The sequence below is a fragment of the Oncorhynchus nerka genome, linkage group LG21 (assembly GCF_034236695.1).
Source record: "Oncorhynchus nerka isolate Pitt River linkage group LG21, Oner_Uvic_2.0, whole genome shotgun sequence".
In the NCBI taxonomy this organism is placed as follows: domain Eukaryota; kingdom Metazoa; phylum Chordata; class Actinopteri; order Salmoniformes; family Salmonidae; genus Oncorhynchus; species Oncorhynchus nerka.
Window position 1 is genome coordinate 27326347 of NC_088416.1, and position 14853 is coordinate 27341199.

The 14853-nt window shown below is 48.3% G+C and overlaps 1 protein-coding gene across 6 annotated transcripts in view; it reads right to left on the bottom strand.

Annotated features, from left to right (window-relative positions):
• Positions 1-1230: 1230 nt before the first annotated feature.
• LOC115104234 (dedicator of cytokinesis protein 7-like) overlaps positions 1231-14853 on the bottom strand; it is a 41463-nt gene continuing 27840 nt past the window's right edge. For 4 of the 6 annotated variants that reach the window (XM_065006494.1, XM_065006491.1, XM_065006493.1 and 1 more), the window contains 24 exons: positions 14247-14333; positions 13635-13730; positions 13243-13383; positions 12967-13080; positions 12465-12635; positions 12182-12321; positions 11920-12089; positions 11274-11422; positions 10683-10865; positions 9623-9749; positions 9443-9524; positions 9047-9278; positions 8803-8955; positions 8169-8428; positions 7568-7760; positions 7326-7469; positions 6981-7127; positions 5039-5164; positions 4802-4891; positions 4401-4637; positions 4075-4218; positions 3845-3951; positions 3548-3727; positions 1231-2640 (listed from right to left, as the gene is read on the bottom strand). In XM_065006494.1, the coding sequence (XP_064862566.1) occupies positions 2598-2640; positions 3548-3727; positions 3845-3951; positions 4075-4218; positions 4401-4637; positions 4802-4891; positions 5039-5164; positions 6981-7127; positions 7326-7469; positions 7568-7760; positions 8169-8428; positions 8803-8955; positions 9047-9278; positions 9443-9524; positions 9623-9749; positions 10683-10865; positions 11274-11422; positions 11920-12089; positions 12182-12321; positions 12465-12635; positions 12967-13080; positions 13243-13383; positions 13635-13730; positions 14247-14333 (3516 nt within the window). In that variant the 3' untranslated portion in view covers positions 1231-2597. The remainder of the gene's footprint in view (positions 2641-3547; positions 3728-3844; positions 3952-4074; positions 4219-4400; positions 4638-4801; positions 4892-5038; positions 5165-6980; positions 7128-7325; positions 7470-7567; positions 7761-8168; positions 8429-8802; positions 8956-9046; positions 9279-9442; positions 9525-9622; positions 9750-10682; positions 10866-11273; positions 11423-11919; positions 12090-12181; positions 12322-12464; positions 12636-12966; positions 13081-13242; positions 13384-13634; positions 13731-14246; positions 14334-14853) is intronic. The other 2 variants (XM_065006495.1, XM_065006492.1) reach the window with 1 other exon arrangement.

Below are 14853 nucleotides of genomic sequence, written 5' to 3' on the forward strand. Positions count from 1 at the left end.
GAAATCCATTTAAAATAAAAAAACAAATACCCTATTTACATTAACATTCAGACCCTTTGCTATGAGCTCAGGTGCATCCTGTTTCCATTGATCATCCTTGAGATGATTCTATAACTTGATTGGAGTCCACCTGTGGTAAATGCCATTGATTGGACATGATTTGGAAAGGCACACCCTTGTCTATACAAGGTCCCACAGTTGACAGTGCATGTCAGTGCAAAACTGAGCAATCAGGGGAGAAGGGTTTGGTCAGGAAGGTGACCAAGAACCCGATGGTCACTCTGACAGAGCTCCAGAGTTCCTCTGTGGAGATGAGGGAACCTTCCAGAAGGAACCATCTCTGCAGCACTCCACTAATCAGGCCTGTGGTAGAGTGGCCAGACTGAATCCATTCCTCAGTAAAAGGCACACGACAGCCCGCTTGGAGTTTGCCAAAAGGCACCTAAAGACTCTCAGACCATGAGAAAAAAGATGCTCTGGTTTGATGAAACCAATATTTTACACTTTAGCCTTTAATATCAAGCGCCACATCTGGAGGAAACCTGGCACCATCCCTACGGTGAAGCATGGTGGTGGCAGCATCATGCTATGGGGATGTTTTTCAGCGGCAGGGACTGGGAGACTAGTCAGGATCGAGGGAAAGATGAACGGAGCAAAATACAGAGACATCCTTGATGAAAACCTGCTTCAGCGCACTCAGGACCTCAGACTGGGGTGAGGGTTCACCTTCCAACAGGAGAACGCAAGGGTGGCTTCGGGACAAGTCTCAATGTCCTCGAGTGGCCCAGCCAGAGCCTGGATTTGAACCCGATCGAACATCTCTGAAGAGACCTGATAATAGCTGTGTAGCAACGCTCCCCATCCAACCTGACAGAGCTTTGAGAGGATCTGCATAGATCTGCAATACAGGTGTGCCAAGCTTATACCGTCATATCCAAGACTCAAGGCTGTAATTGCTGCCAAAGGTGCTTCAACAAAGTACTGAGTAAAGGATCTGAATACTTATGTAAATCTCATATTTCCAGGGTTTTTTATTTGATAAATTTGCAAAAATGGATCAAAACCATTTTTTCTTTGTCATGAGGTATTGTGTGTAGGTTGAAAAGGGACAAAACAATTTGATCTCTTTTAGAACAAGGCTGTAAACGTAACAAATGGTGGAAAAAGTCAAGGGGTCTGAATACTTTCCCAATACATTGTATATTAATCAGCACTGATAAAAGCAGACTGTTACGATTGAGAGAACATTTTAATAGAAAGCAGTACAAAAAAAAGAGAAAGTGAATAAATAAAAAAGTAGTTATTTTCCTGACTGGTAAAAAAAATGCAGTTTTAGACAAGCCTTGTGAAAATACAATAAACAGAGGAAATACAGTAGTTACAGACGTTGGTACGTAGGTGCGGCAGTGTGAATACAGTATAGTGCAATACAATAAAGGAGACGCAGTCCAATACAGTAGTTAAAAAGACCTACATTATATGTTTCCACCAACCACAGGGTTGAAGATTCATTCCAGAACATGTGGAGTGTTTGTCAACACACACACACAGAGAGAGACAGAGAGACAGAGAGAGAGAGAACGAGAGAGAAAATGTCACTGCCAGTCTAGCAGTGCTCACCATGTGAACATCAGTGATGCGACAGTGTTTTTGGTCAGTGCAGTAAAAAAATAACATTTCACAGGGTCACCAGAGACCATTTGTAAGGCTCCCTCTCTTCCCAAAGCCACATCTCTCCAACCTACAATGTGTCCATTGTATGTTGATCTAGAGCAGGCGGGCCTCTAATGATCAAAATGTCATACTTCTTCATAATGAATTCCTGTCCTGATACAGGGTGTATGAAAGGGAGAAGTCAGTAGTGAAAGAATGTCAGTTATTTGGTATGAGGATCGTTGGTTACAGAACGACTCCACGGGAACATTTAATGACTACGTCTGGCAGCAACTGGTCCCCCACCAAAAAAATAATCACACACAAATTCACTCAGGCCACGAAACAGGCCTGCTAGACCACACAGTGTAACCACCCAGGCCCGTCCACAGCAAACATGACACATACACAAGTAAATGGAAAGAAGCCTATATCCTGTGCAGTCGGGGCAAGACACACACTCAAACACAAACTTCCAAGCGCACACATTCAAACGTGGCCCAAAACAAACACACAATTAGGGAAGCGCCCAGGAGCTGTTTTGGATTCTCCAGTTCAGGAAAAGCTACATTTAAACTGAGCGCAGATGAACAGAGAGGGAGATGCATCATTCTGGCTCCTCCTCAATGCAGAGAGACTCCTCCTGAAAGCTGGTCTTTGTAAATGCCCAGGACAAAGAGAGATGGTCCAAACGACTATGTTTACAGTGCAGATAAACTTTCAGTATAAACAGAGGGAGCTTTTCCTATAGGAGTGTGAGACAGAGGGGGGGGGGGGGTTGGAGGGGTTGGAATAACAAGCTAGGGAGATGGAGGAGGATGGTGTGAGTGTTGAGGATAGACTGTTGGTGTGTGAAGGGGTGGGGGAGACAGACAGACCAGCTGAAATCAAGAGTATGTCTCAAGCTCTCGGTTTCCTCTCCGTTGACGAGGTCTGCTGTGCTTTCAACAGTCCCCCCTGCGGAGACTGGACCTACTGAAGGAATTTCTGTGGAGACATAAAAAGATCAAAAGACAGATTAACATGCTGCTATCTGGATGAGGGTTTTTGCAATGTGTGGATGAAGGAGCCTGTTAATTGCTGGTATGGTGTATGTGATTTTGTGTTCTGGCAGGTGTGGCTGTGCTGTATCTGGCTGTGATTAGAAATCATCCAGCCCTCACATAAGACACGCAGCTGGCTCCAAAAACACCCAGTCAGAAACCAACCAACAATGTGCCGGACGCTTTGCAAAACAGATCTGCTGAGATGATTGAAGCAGCAGCTGCATTGTGTGCGGATGAAGGGGTCCTACTAGTGGTACTCAGTGGGGCGTGATGCATGTTTGTGTGACTACGCGTATGTAAAGTGTCGAGTTTCTACGGTGTTTTTCAAAGCAGAGGCTGGCAGTGGGGTGTTCAAATGGATTAGCTCACAGCGTGTGTGTTTGCATCTGTGTGTGTGTTAGACGGTGTCCAGTTACTATTGTGTAGTCTGTAGATGTCAGTGCTCTGTAGCGCTGGATGCACTCATGTTGTGTGTGTGTGTGTGTGCGCGCGCGCGGTGTGTCTGTGTATTATGAGTGTGTGTCCATGCATGTTCATAAGTGTGTGAATCCAGTTTCTTGTACATAGACGTGGAATCACTGGTCACTTTAATAATGTTTACTTACTGTTTTACTCATCTTATATGTATATACTGTGTTCTACTGTATTTTAGTCAATACCACTCAGACATTGCTCGTCCTAATATTTACATTTTCTTAATTCCATTCTTTGCCTTTTAGACTTGTGTGTATTGTTGTGAATTGTTAGATCCTACTGCACTGTTGGAGCTAGGAAAACAAGCATTTCGCTACACCCGCAATAACGTCTGCTAAATATGTGCACGTGACCAATAAGATTTGATTTGTAACCTTTGTGTAGCAGACTGAAGTCCTGCAGCCGGCAGTGTCCTGTAGAGCTGGGGGATCTTGCGGGTGATGAGAGGTCCCAGAGACTCTTTCAGCTTATTGTAGTTCCTCTCCATTTCCTTGTGGTACTCTTTCTGGTCTGGACCAATCAGAGTCTTGTTCTTCCTCAGGGCATCCTCACACCTGCAGGAGAGGAAGGAACACACACACAAGGAGTCAAAGTCTGTTCACTGGGTTATTAAACCGTGTGTGTGTATCAGACTGTCTAGTCCATGTACAGACTTTGTAAGGTGTCATCACCTCTTAGTGAAGTCTTTAAAGCAGAGGCGTAGTTTGTTGTGATGACGGTACAGCTTGGGGTCATCAGGAATGTCAGAGAGAAAGACCTGGGCCACCTCCAGAGGGCCCTGCACACGAGAGACAGAGATGGAGCGAAAGAGAGAGAGAGAGAGAGCGAGTGAGAGAGAGGGTTACATACACACTCCAACATGTCAAACACACAAAGGGATATTACACAACACACATAGTACCTGGTTGACAGTAGTGCCCACAGAGCCCTGCAGCACCATCTGTAGCATCTTGGCGTCGGCAGGCTCCTGGTGGGTAGCGAAGGCCAGCTCCTGGGTCTTCTTCTGCATGTCCTCTATAGCCACCTCCATGGGCACCAGGATGATCTGGAGAGAAGAGGGGACAGCGACATGATCATGTGCACTGCCTCACTGCTAGTGGATTAAGCTACTGTTATGTACTGAAAAGCTCTATGAGCACCTGGAAAAACACTGCTAATATAAATCCCTTCACTATTCACAGTGCTCACCATGTTTCACACTAGTCATACATGTACACAGTGACCCACCTCCTCTTTGTGGATGACGTTGACGCGTGTCTTGATGTAGGGGAAAGCGTGGGACGTGGTGAGGATGGACTTGCGTTTGTACTGCTCGTGCAGGTCCCCGTGGGCGCGCCCGTCCAAGGTGAAGGGGGTGCAGTACATGAAGGTGCGCAGGTTGTAGTTCTTGTCGAAGTAGGTGATCCTCTCCTTCAGCTCGTACGTGTCGAAGAAGGGCTCCACGTAGGTGATCTGGAGGTAGGCCTGACAGACATACAACACATATATTAGCACTGGAGGTAGGCCTGAGAGCCACGCAGATATACAACACATAGATCAGTACCACAGGGTCATTACTCACGTCCCCGTGTGAAAACCGCAACCCAAACCTTCAGTCGTTTCTCTTTCTGAGACTTTGGGCCTTATACCTTATTGGGGTCCAGCTTGTTCTTGTCCACATGGTTGGAGTCCTTGATAATCTCCACCACATCATCTCCAAACCGCTCAGCATAGAACTCCTGAACAAGACGTAGAGAGACATTCAAAAGACTGGTATCAGCTTATAACACATGATCCAGTGAGTTACAGAAATGATCACTGACGTGTTTGGGTGTAGTATAAATGATTATTTTCTTGTCCTCCTCGTCATTCTCCTCAGACCGTACCTCTAGTCTGTAGGAGATCTCAGCCAGCTTGGTGATAGAGGGCTCCTTGTACACAAACTCCTGCTCATCCAGGTCCCCAAAGCGACAGCCGTAGAAGCCCACCCGGAAGTAGGTCCCAAACATCCTCTACACACTATAGAGATGGGCATGAAAGACAGAGAGGGGGGAGGGGGCAGAATAGGAAAACAGAAAACAGAGATTACTTTCAGAGTCACTTAGTCTAAGTTGTCCTAAATTGACATGTTACAACCAGGGCTCCATATGCGACAACATATTTTGCTGTGCGACTTGAAGTTTTAATTTGGGGGTGCCTTCGTAAAGTATTCAGACCCCTTAACTTTTTCCACATTTTGTTACATTACAGCGTCATTCTAAAATTGATGAAATAGATTCCCCCCTCAAATCTACATACAATACCCCATAATGAGACTTCTTGGGTATGACGTTACAAGATAGGCACACCTGTATTAGGGGAGTTTCTCCCATTCTTCCCTGCAGATCCTCCCAAGCTCTGTCAGGTTGGATGGGGAGCATCGCTGCACAGTTATTTTCATGTCTGTCCAGAGATGTTCGATTGGGTTCAAGTCCGGGCTCTGGCTGGGCCACTCAAGGACATTCAGAGACTTGTCCCAAAGCCACTCCTGCGTTGTCTTGGCTGTGTGCTTAGGGTCGTTGTCCTGTTGGAAAGTGAACCTTCACCCCATTCTGAGGTCCTGAGCGCTCTGGGGCAGGTTTTCATCAAGGAGCTCTCTGTACTTTGCTCCGTTCATGACTAGTCTCCCAATCCCAGCAGCTGAAAAACATCCCCACGGCGTGATGCTGCCACCACCATGATACACCGTAGGAATGGTGCCAGGTTTCCTCCAAACATGATGCTTGGCATTCAGGCCAAAGAGTTCAATCTTGGCTTCATCAGACCAGAGAATCTTGTTTCTGATGGTCTGAGAGTCTTTAGGTGCCTTTCTACAAACTCCAAGCGGGCTGTCATGTGGCTTTTACTGAAGAGTGGCTTCCATCTGGCCACTCTTCAATAAAGTGGCATGTTGCAGAGATGGCGGTCCTTCTGGAAGGTTCTCCCATCTCCACAGAGGAACTCTGGAGCTCTGTCAGAGTGACTATCGGGTTCTTGGTCACCTCCCTGACCAAAGCCCTTCTCCCCCAATTGCTCAGTTTTGCCAGGTGGCCAGCTATAGGAAGAGTCTAGGTGGTTCCAAACTTCTTCCACTTAAGAATGATGGAGCCACTGTGTTCTTTTGGACCTTCAATGTTGCAGAACTTTTTTGGTACCCTTCCCCCGGGAACATCAGAGCTACCAATGACATTTTTTAATTTAGAGCCCTAGTTAAAACATTGAAACCATATGCTACCACAGCAACCAGTAAATACACCCCAGAGAGTTGGAGCCAGTCAATCTTGTGCAACTGTTTTACACAACTATGTATTGGTTAAGTGTGTGAAAGTGTAAATGCAATACTGTGGTTTGAAAAAGTGTTGGGGAGAGTTTTATTCCATTTCACTCACCAGTTAGGAAACATCATCCAGAAAAGACAGGAAAGGCAGGGAAACCACGGGGAAGAGAAATCAAATATTATTGTTTAAATGCATTTATAAACTGGGTGGTTTGAGCCCTGAATGCTGATTGGCTGACAGCTGTGGTATATCAGACCCAATACCATGGGTATGACAAAACATGCATTTTTACTGCTTTAATTACATTGGTAACCAGATTATAATAGCAATAAGGCACCTCAGAGTTTGTGGAATATGGCCAATATACCATGGCTAAGGACTGTATCCAGGCACTCCGTGTTGCGTTGCGCATAAGAACAGCCATTTGCCGTGGTATATTGACCATATACCATACCCCAGCGTGCCTTATTGCTTAAATAAACTCAATATCCGTTAAGTTACACAAACAAACAGCATATTTCATTTACTTTACCTCCCATCCAGAACTCTGGTTGTAGATTTTGTTAAAGGCGTCCTGCAACTTTCCATGGACAGTAGCCAGCTTCTTGAAGTCTCTGTTGGCCTCGTGGACCGGGAGTAGGATCTTATACACCTCGTTGATGGCCTCGTACATGGAAGCCTGTAGGGGAGATACAGTATGAAACAGTGAGAGGACAGTGAGAAGTCTACCCACAATTCATATATACATTACAAAAACCTGGCTTTCTCTATGTGAACATACAGCTCTGACTATTTACTAGGTTGCTCAAAGAGAGATTCAAATGTTATTTATCACGTATTTAAGGACATCTCAATGTAAAGAAGATCTGAGTAATACCATGTGGAAGGAGGTGGCAGCTTGCTCCAGCAGCCCCACCAGCCCCACCTCGCTGAAGTACTTCCCCGCACAGATACCCTCCTCCTCCGGGGACAGGATGTCATCAGACACCGCTGACTCCTCCAGAACATTAGATGAGATGTGCTACAGCAGGTAAGGCACATAACAGTCAGGAAAAGACTAAGGTTTTTGAGGTATACTATAAATGGACAGGAAAACACACACACACACACACTCCTGACCTGGAAGGTGACACAGCCAATGGGCAGGTAGCGGCAGTCCTCCAGCATGTTGAGGTACTCTGCCACCAGGGCGGCGCTGTGCACCAGGCAGTGGGCTGCCTCCGCATGGTTCCCTCTCTCCGAGTGCTTCCCCGCCATGTTCTGCAGCCACGTCAGGCGCAGGTCAGGGGAGTTCTGGTAGCCCTTAGCGATCCTGAGGGTGGGGGGGAGAAAGACAGAAAATCAGGGCGGTAAATATCTACTGCAATCCAAGCTGGGGCGGCAGGTAGCCTAGTGGTTAGAGCGTTGGGCCAGTAACCCGAAAGGTTGCTGGATCGAATCCCCGAGCTGACAAGGTAAAAATCTGTCGTTCTGCCCCTGAGCAAGACAGTTAACCCACTGTTCCCCAGGCGCTGAAGACGTGGATGTCAATTATGGCAGCCCCCCTCTGATTCAGAGGGGTTGGGTTAAATGCAGAAGACACATTTCAGTTGAAGGCATTCAGTTGTACTGGCTTGGTATCCCCCTTTCCCTTTGGATTTCTCTTTACTGAGTTTGTGGATGTGAATGTGTTTGAGAGAAAGTGGTTGTGCCGATGAGACAGCTGTTGAATGTGTAATACCTGTACATGAGATCAATGAGCATCTCAGGGTCCTGCTGGTGCTCCTTCATCTTGACTGTGTCAGTCAGAATCATGTGCAGATTGAAGACCAGATCCTGGACCTGTTCTGGGAACGGGGAGTCCCGTAGCTCCAGGTCCTCCTCCGCGTAGGTCAGGATGGTTTTTAGGGAACGTCGGAGGTGCTCCTCGTTGAAGTTCTGAGATGTCCCCACCAGGGAGGACAGGGACATGGTGACCTGCATCTTCACCCGGGCAAAGTTCTACACCAGAGAGAGGATGAGTCAATACTCAAGACTACAGAAGGGTTGTGACCAATACAGCATTCCACAACATGTCAGTTGATGGTGTTGAGACTGAACTGGAACCATCTTTACTTCTATTCTTATTGCATTGTTGACAGGTGAACCTGCAAGTAAGCATTTCATTATCACGTATACAGCACCTGTATCCTGTGCACAGGACAAATATACGGGATTTGATTTGTATTATTGTGGGAAGACCTTAGCCTGGAAATCCAAACTGAATTCAATCTTCCTTTCACTTATTGTTTCATTTCATAGCAATTAAACGGAGTGTGAATGCAGTTGTGTCTTTCCGGGCTATGACACGCTTCTTCTGTATGAGTGAGACTCACGTTGCCGATCTCAAAGTTCTGCCTCATCAGCAGGTAGAGGGAGGCGGAGGCTTGACTCCGGACAGAGCCCACACTGCTGCTGCAGTGGCGGAGCAGACGCAGACACAGGTCAGCACACAGCTCTGTGTCCTCCTCAAACAGCATCTCTGGGAACTACACACACAGGGGACACACGACACTTAATCCACACACACACACAATGACTTTGTGTGTGTAACTAACATACGGGCGCAAACACACACACCTTAAAAACCAGTCCCCTCTGTGTAGTGAAGCAGTGCTGCAGGAAGAGGGCACTCTGACTCCCTGCCATGCTGTGGAGGAGGACTCTCAACACCCCGCCCAAAACACTCTCCTTCAGCTCCGACGCCAGCACCGTCTTCACTATGATCTCCAGCGTGTCCAGGACGACCAGAGAGGCTTCAGTGGCCAGGTTTCCATCCACCACGGACTCCTGCTCCGTCTCCGCCTTAGTTCTGCAACGAAACAGGGCTTTACAATCCCTCAGACACACACAAATCCGTACAAACGTCGCTATACAACGTGCCTACACAAATACTGAACACAGACCGTTGATGACAAGTTCTATCGAGTCATTGGTCTACCTCGGCATTAATCTGTGCATATGGCGGGGACCTACTTGTCGACTCGGTCTGTGTTCTGTCTCCAGTGAGTGACGTTCTTCCGCCATCTGACATTCTCATTGCCATACGGACTCCGCTCTGAACAAAAACAAAACATAAGGACACTTGTAACAACCCCAAAGGGACATTGCATGTAGAAAAATCTCAAACTTTGAAGGCCCATCCGGTGCTGGTACCTCTGCAGCGACGGACCATCTCCTGTCGGGCTCCGATGGTTCCCAGTATGGCCTCCTCTAGACGGGCCTTCATGTCCTGAGACTTCTTAAACGTCAGGCTGTTGATACGCTCCAGAGCCTTCTTCCCCTGGGACAACCAATCAGAGATGGAACGGTCAGAACGGCTATAATAGGAGGTATTCAGGTCTGAGAGTCCAACAGGAGTAACAGGTGAAGGACGAGAGGTGCAGCGGTCTGATCAGCGAGGGGGGACAGAAGTGGTGCCTACCTTGTACACGAAGCAGGACACCGAGAGGTGCAGCAGGTCTGATCAGCGAGGGGGGACAGAAGTGGTGCCTACCTTGTACACGAAGCAGGACACCGAGAGGTGCAGCAGGTCTGATCAGCGAGGGGGGACAGAAGTGGTGCCTACCTTCTACTCGAAGCAGGACACCGAGAGGTGCAGCAGGTCTGATCAGCGAAGGGGGACAGAAGTGGTGCCTACCTTGTACACGAAGCAGGACACCGAGAGGTGCAGCAGGTCTGATCAGCGAGGGGGGACAGAAGTGGTGCCTACCTTGTACTCGAAGCAGGACACCGAGAGGTGCAGCAGGTCTGATCAGCGAGGGGGGACAGAAGTGGTGCCTACCTTGTACTCGAAGCAGGACACCGAGAGGTGCAGCAGGTCTGATCAGCGAGGGGGGAAAGAAGTGGTGCCTACCTTGTACTCGAAGCAGGACACCGAGAGGTGCAGCAGGTCTGATCAGCGAGGGGGGACAGAAGTGGTGCCTACCTTGTACTCGAAGCAGGACACCGAGAGGTGCAGCAGGTCTGATCAGTGAGGGGGGACAGAAGTGGTGCCTACCTTGTACTCGAAGCTGGACACCGAGAGGTGCAGCAGGTCTGATCAGCGAGGGGGGACAGAAGTGGTGCCTACCTTGTACTCGAAGCAGGACACCGAGAGGTGCAGCAGGTCTGATCAGTGAGGGGGGACAGAAGTGGTGCCTACCTTGTACTCGAAGCAGGACACCGAGAGGTGCAGCAGGTCTGATCAGTGAGGGGGGACAGAAGTGGTGCCTACCTTGTACTCGAAGCAGGACACCGAGAGGTGCAGCAGGTCTAGCAGCCTGTTGATCTGCAGCACAGAGAGGTCTGACACCCAGCTCTCCAGCAGCGCAGCGTCTGCGTTCTTCAGGACCCACAGGAAAGACACTAGCAGAGTCCTACTGCACTCTGCCGACAGAGAGCTGCACTGACGACCAGCCTAGGAGCGAGATAAACACCCACATTAGGGCTAGGAGTTTTCCCTGATGTCACTTTGCAAACTACGTCACTTTGCAAACTACGTCACTTTGCAAACTAAGTGGATGAGAAAGAGTGTCAGAGGAGCTCATGAGCAGTGAGCCATCTACAGGTAGTGAGGGGTAGTTCAGTATGGAGGCTGTCATTAGAAGGCATGCTGTACCCCCTCTGGTGTTGTGGATTTGCCCCATGCTGGTACTGTACCTTAGTGTGGAAGTGTACTACAAAGGATCTCAATAACAGAGGGAGGGGGATAATAAGTTCAATCGTTACCAGGGTTACTGGAGTTACTAAAAATGCCTGAGATATGAAAGCCTGAGGCAGTAAGCTCCACACAGCAGAGGGGGGCTGATGGTTTCTCATTACTCACCACCGTGGGCATGGTGAAGTTGGGGGCTTTGGCATGCGGCAGCGGGGAGCCAGCGATCGCCATGGCGACAGACTGACTGATGGTTCCGTTGTCTGGGTCCCCGTCGTCTTGCATAGCGGGGGCGTGGCGGCCCCGGGCGGGAGAAGTGTCTGACAAACACAGGAACAAAACATACTGCTGATTCTATCAACCTAAGCGAGAGTAACTAACTAGCATGCAATCTCCCACCTCCAATCAGGGTTTAAACACAATGCCACATGGTCAGAGAAGAGGAAGATGATGCTGGTTAACCTACAGCAGGGGTAGGCAACTAGATTAGGCCGCGGGACGATTTTTGTTGGAGCGGATGGTTGGGGGGGCCATAACATAATTATAATAATTTATACACTGCAAATTGACCACAACTAAGCCCAAAAAAAGATTGTATTTGAGAATAACAATAATTTCATACCTTGATTATATTGAGACATATCTCTTTTTTATTTGTGGGAATACTTGGGAACAGACTTCCTAAATTCATTCCTGGTGATTGGACAGTCTTTTTTTTCTTTTTCTTTTTTTTACTACCCCCCAAAACTTGCTGGATATTTTTGGCACGTTTTTTTGGCCTATTGCCGACCCCTGACCTACAGAGTGTCCTTCTCACCTGTGAAGTCATGGAGCTGGGGCAGGGTGTCCATGACGATGGGGATGAGGGGCAGGTAGAGCTGGGCGATGTGGGTTCGCACCTGGGGGTCCGTGTAGCGAGGGTCCGCATCATGACTGCACATCAGAGAGTGGACTGCACTGATGGCCTTCTTATGCAGGAAAAACACCCTGGGGAAGACTGACTGAGTCAGTACGTGCCGTGTGCGTCTAATTGTGTGTGTGTGTGTGTGTGTGTGTGTGTGTGTGTGAAGCCTCCTCACCCCTCCCCATCAGGCTCCAGGATGAGGGATAGTTCAGTCAGCAGCAGGCCAGACAGGAAGTGTTGCTGTCTGAAGGGGACGGAGAGCTCAAACATACTGGCCACACCCTGGTCCTGGTGCATACTGGAGAATGCTGAACCCTGAGAGAGGGAGGGAGATGGATGGATGGTGAGAGGAGGGAGAGGAAGGACTTTCTAGCAAGAGTATTACTACAGATGTCCGCAGATGACAAAGTTGGCCCTTGGTCAAGATCACTGTGTTGCCTAGTAATGAATGGAGTTACCTGGGAGGTGGTGGAGGAGGTGGAGGGGGAGGGCGAGGCGGGGGGGCTGAGGGTGGAGCATGGTAGGTTGAGGGTGACGTAGTGCTCATGGCTGCACACAATGCGGGTGAAGTCCATTCTCAGAGCAGTCAGAGAGCTGGGGTTCTGGGCTGTGTGGAACTTGTTGGCAATCTGGCACACACAGACACAGACACACACACACACAGAGAGACATATGGTTCAGGTATGTGTAAGACAACGTATTCAGGGATGGGTTGCAGTAAAAGCAAATGATGTCATGTGTGTTTGTCATTTGTGATGACTGACAGTGGGTGTAAATACTGCCTTGTATTGTGGCAGAATAGTGACCCCGTCTGTATTCATGTTCGTACGTGCCTGTTTGTAGTAGAACCAGACACTCACTGTCTGAGAGTGGGTGAGTGGGTGTCTGTGTTTATCGTTGGAGCAGATGACAGGACCTGTGTGTGTGTGTGTGTGTGTGTGTGTGTGTGTGTGTGTGTACCTGTTTGTAGTAGGAGCGGATGAGGTTGAAGACAAAGCCACGGTCCATGAGAGACAGCAGGTCATTCAGGAAGAAGGCCAGACTGCTGTTCAACCTCTCCACAAGCTCCACATCCTGAGAGAGAGACAGGGAAGGAGGGAGAGAAAGTCCGTGATTAGAGAATATGGGAAGGGCTAAAAGGACAGAAGTTATACTTTGTATTCCCTAAAAAAGGGAAACGTGACTCCTACGCTCTGCAATTCCGTTCTAATGGCCCTTGGGTTGTGGCCACTGTACCTTGTGGTATCGCCCTGCTACATCAGCACTGATAGCCCCCACTAGAGCAGCGATGTCATCCACAAAGCGGTCTGGGAAGCGCTGGCGTCTGGGAAGGTCTATCCGGGAGGACAGGAACAGGTGGTGGGACATACTCTTCGTCTGGGAGAGGAGGAGAGGGAGGGAGGAAAAGAGGGATCACGGATCGTATCTAATTCTTCAAATGAACACTGGCTGTAAAACATCACATTCCTTCACGCTTTTCTCTGAATGACAAATTTGACCAACTGTTTCTTGATTTACGGAAATCCATAAACGGCCTGTGTGATGAGGACGAGTGAGTAAGATCAAGATCTCATGAACGATGCCATGCGAGACACAACAGTCATCATCCTCATCATTCAGATACGTACCATGAGCTGGAAGAAGAACCAGGCCTGTTGCAGTGCTGCTTCCCTCACTGTGCTGGTGCTCACCACCCACTGTAGTGCCAGCTCCTCATGGAGCAGCTACACCAGTTAGTAAACAGAATCAGAGAGAAACACTCAGGCAGAGCGCAGTACACCACGGTTAGCAACACAGTGGCTAACGCAGGAAAAGCTAGCTGAAATACCCAGGTAAAAATGTGAACGTGTGAAAATACTGAGCTAACACCAGTACCATACAATCTCTCATAAAAAGGTAGGGGCTGGGCTGTCTGCCTGCTAACACACACACAGCGTTAACACTAATATTGTAGAACACTAACAGGTCTTATAATGTAGGCTTATTCTGGGAGATCCCAGATAACGAACTTTACTCATACCTGGCTTTGATGACTGTGTCAACATTCAAAAGCTGATGCATTAAACAACTACTTATCTCGCTCTCTCACACACACACACACACAGACAGAGACACACACACTTACAATATGAACTGATAAGCACCTGTGTGTGTGTTACACATTGTGACAAACACAGCATGGGTGAGGACGGACAAGGGTGTTATAATATCGTGTTTTAGACAGTGTATGACAACGGTACCTTCTTGGCAATCTGTCTTGTTGGAGCTGAACAGAAGGTGGCGCTGTCCACAAAGGCAGACATGCGATTGCAGCCACGATCACTTGCCTGACAAGAGTAGCGGAGCGATGGAAACACAGTGATGAAGACAAAGAGCAGGAGTCAGCAAGGTGGAAAAAGATGAATGAAAAATACAAGAAATGTGATGGATGGCTAGAGGACTTCCTGGACTCAATTGACTAGCTTGGATATAACTGACGTTAGTGCCAATTGAGGTTCAGATGTCCCATGCGGTTGGTAGGATGAAATGTGATCCTAGTGAAAAGCATCATTGTGAATAACGAGGCTGAGTCGAGCTTAGCCAAGGAGGGCGAAAAAGGAACAGACCAATGACAGACAGACAGCTGACAAAACGGACCGTAGACAAACACACAGCGCAGCAGCCACATAGGAGTGGAGGAGGGAAGGGCAGCGAGGAGGGTGTTTGTTGGGTACGGGGTGAACATGGGGTTTGTTCTGGTGGCCAAAGCGTTACAGCATGTTCAGATAGAAATGTATCGGGTAGAACAGACGCCATTGGCTCGTGTAGAATAGGGAACCATGTCCGCTCTAGTCATTGTATTTCTCT